Source organism: Dendropsophus ebraccatus, chromosome 4, assembly GCF_027789765.1.
Source record: "Dendropsophus ebraccatus isolate aDenEbr1 chromosome 4, aDenEbr1.pat, whole genome shotgun sequence".
Taxonomy (NCBI): domain Eukaryota; kingdom Metazoa; phylum Chordata; class Amphibia; order Anura; family Hylidae; genus Dendropsophus; species Dendropsophus ebraccatus.
The window spans coordinates 11,720,824-11,723,379 of record NC_091457.1 but is presented as its reverse complement, the minus strand read 5'-3'; the positions used below and the strand labels follow the sequence as shown (position 1 = coordinate 11,723,379).

The window sequence follows — 2,556 nt, the reverse complement described above, 5'->3', positions numbered from 1 at the left end:
TGCTATGCTATGGAGGGTACAGGGGTGCTATGCTATGGAGGGTGCGGGGGCTGCCATGCTATGGAGGGTACGGGGCTGCCATGCTATGGAGGGTACAGGGGTGCCATGCTATGGAGGGTACGGGGCTGCCATGCTATGGAGGGTACAGGGGATGCCGTGCTATGGAGGGTACAGGGGTGCTATGCTATGGAGGGTACGGGGGTGCTATGCTATGGAGGGTACGGGGGTGCTATGCTATGGAGGGTACAGCGGGTGCCATGCTATGGAGGGTACAGGGGTGCTATGCTATGGAGGGTACAGGGGTGCTATGCTATGGAGGGTACGGGGGTGCTATGCTATGGAGGGTACGGGGGTGCTATGCTATGGAGGGTACGGGGGCTGCCATGCTATGGAGGGTACGGGGGTGCTATGCTATGGAGGGTACGGGGGTGCTATGCTATGGATGGTACGGGGGTGCTATGCTATGGAGGGTACGGGGGCTGCCGTGCTATGGAGGGTACAGCGGGTGCCATGCTATGGAGGGTTCGGGGGTGCTATGCTATGGAGGGTACGGGGGCTGCCATGCTATGGAGGGTACGGGGGTGCCATGCTATGGAGGGTACGGGGGTGCTATGCTATGGAGGGTACGGGGGTGCTATGCTATGGAGGGTACGGGGGTGCTATGCTATGGATGGTACGGGGGTGCCATGCTATGGAGGGTACGGGGGTGCCATGCTATGGAGGGTACGGGGGTGCCATGCTATGGAGGGTACGGGGGTGCCACTTGTCACCCTTCCTGTAAGGATCTGCTGGGTCATAGATCTGCCGGTAATGGATGGAGAGACGGACGTCTCTCGGGGCTGGGAATTCTCCTGGATACGTCACTGTGCAGACGGAGCTTTACAAGGAGAGCGTTGTCATCAGGGGGACGGTGAGTGGGAGGGGAAGGCGTATAAAGCTGAGGGTGGGAGACACCAGCAGCAGCAGAGCTGACAGCATAGTCATCCAGCAGGATATCCTCCCATCATGTCTTCAGCAGTCATGGCAGCCAAGCAGGCTGAATCCTTGGGGATGTGCTCCACTTACCAGGCTGTGATGCCCCATTACACCGGGGCCATTGAGGAATACCCCCAGCCCATCCAGCCCAGACCCCAGCGAGGCAAGGGCAAGCTGCGGAGACCCCGGCAGAGCAGATTCAAGACTCAGCCCGTTACCTTCGACGAGATTCAGGAGGTGGAAGAAGAAGGTCTGTCCCCTACCGAAGAGGAGAAAGCCAGAAAATCCTTCCTGCAATCCCTGGAGAGTCTGCGGAGAAGCTCCCATAACATGCACCTGCAGAGGGACAAGCTGAGGCATAGCCTGGACTCCAGCGACTCCGACTCCACGCTGTGACTAGACCAGGTGCCCAGTGCCACCCACCTGCCCAAGGGACAAACAAACGGTTAACCAACTGCCCTCCGCACCTCTCTACAAGCTTTTGCCTCAGGGGACCACTAGAGGGCGACACAGCAGCAGCAGGATAGGAGCCACTTCTGACTCCCAAAGACTTTTGGCTTTTCGGGAGTTAAAAAAAAACAAACAAACTTTTTTTTTTTTTGTGTTCAGATGGACATGAAAGGGTTAAGTGGCCAGCTGCTGATCCGGGCGGGGCGGCCCAGTTGGACCACCTGCCCCCCCCCCCCTGAGAAGATTTGCACTCCGGCTCTTTCCAAGAAGGGGTTAAATGTTGTTTATTTTTGGAGGATGAGAACGGATACAATGGATTCTATTTATTTTTGCACCGTCACCGGCTCTCTATTGTTTTCTATTTGTATAAAAAAAAAAAAAAAAATTTCTATATTTACTATTATATAACTATTTTAAATAAACACAATTGCAAAGTCTCTTGCTGGGATGTGTAGTCCGTCCGGCGGTGGGGAAGGATTTTGTTGCATGTGTTTATATGGCTGATTCCTTAACCTGGTTACAACACTACCACTCCCATCATGCCCTGACAGCCGAAGGCTGTCAGGGCATGATGGGAGTGGTAGTGTTGTAATCGCTGGATTGTATAAGTAACAACTACATATAAATACTTTTGCATCGGGGTATGATGGGAGTTGTAGTTTTGTTGCCAGTTCTATATATAACTATGTGTGTACATAAACACAGCGCCACTCTTGTCCCCAGGCTGCATGTGGTATTACATCCCAGAGCTGCAGTACCAGACTCGGCCTGTGGACAAGAGTGGCGCTGTTCCTAAAGCAAGCCAATTTTTCCCAATCTTTTTTAAGGGTACTCTACCGACTGGTGTCAGAAAGTTATACAGATTTGTAATTTACTTCTATTTAAAAATCTAAAGTCTTCCAGTACTTATCAGCTTCTGTATGTCCTGCAGTAAGTGGTGTATTATTTCCATTCTGCTGCCACCTCTGTCCAGAGCAGGAGAGAGGTTTTCTATGGAGATTTGCTCCTGCTCTAGACAGTTCCTGACATGGACAGAGGTGGCAGCAGAGAGTACGTTGTCAAAACACCACTTCCTGCGGGACATTCAGCAGCTGATAAGTACTGAAAATTTTAAATAGATGTAAATGACAA

The 2,556-nt window shown here is 52.3% G+C and overlaps 1 protein-coding gene across 1 annotated transcript; it reads left to right on the top strand.

Moving 5' to 3' along the window:
- The first annotated feature begins 952 nt into the window (after nucleotides 1–952).
- C4H11orf96 (chromosome 4 C11orf96 homolog) lies at nucleotides 953–1,862 on the top strand. Its single transcript, XM_069968083.1, has one exon. The coding sequence runs from the start codon at nucleotides 1,006–1,008 to the stop codon at nucleotides 1,369–1,371; it is 366 nt and encodes a 121-aa protein (XP_069824184.1). The 5' UTR covers nucleotides 953–1,005; the 3' UTR covers nucleotides 1,372–1,862.
- The last annotated feature ends 694 nt before the right edge of the window (nucleotides 1,863–2,556 follow it).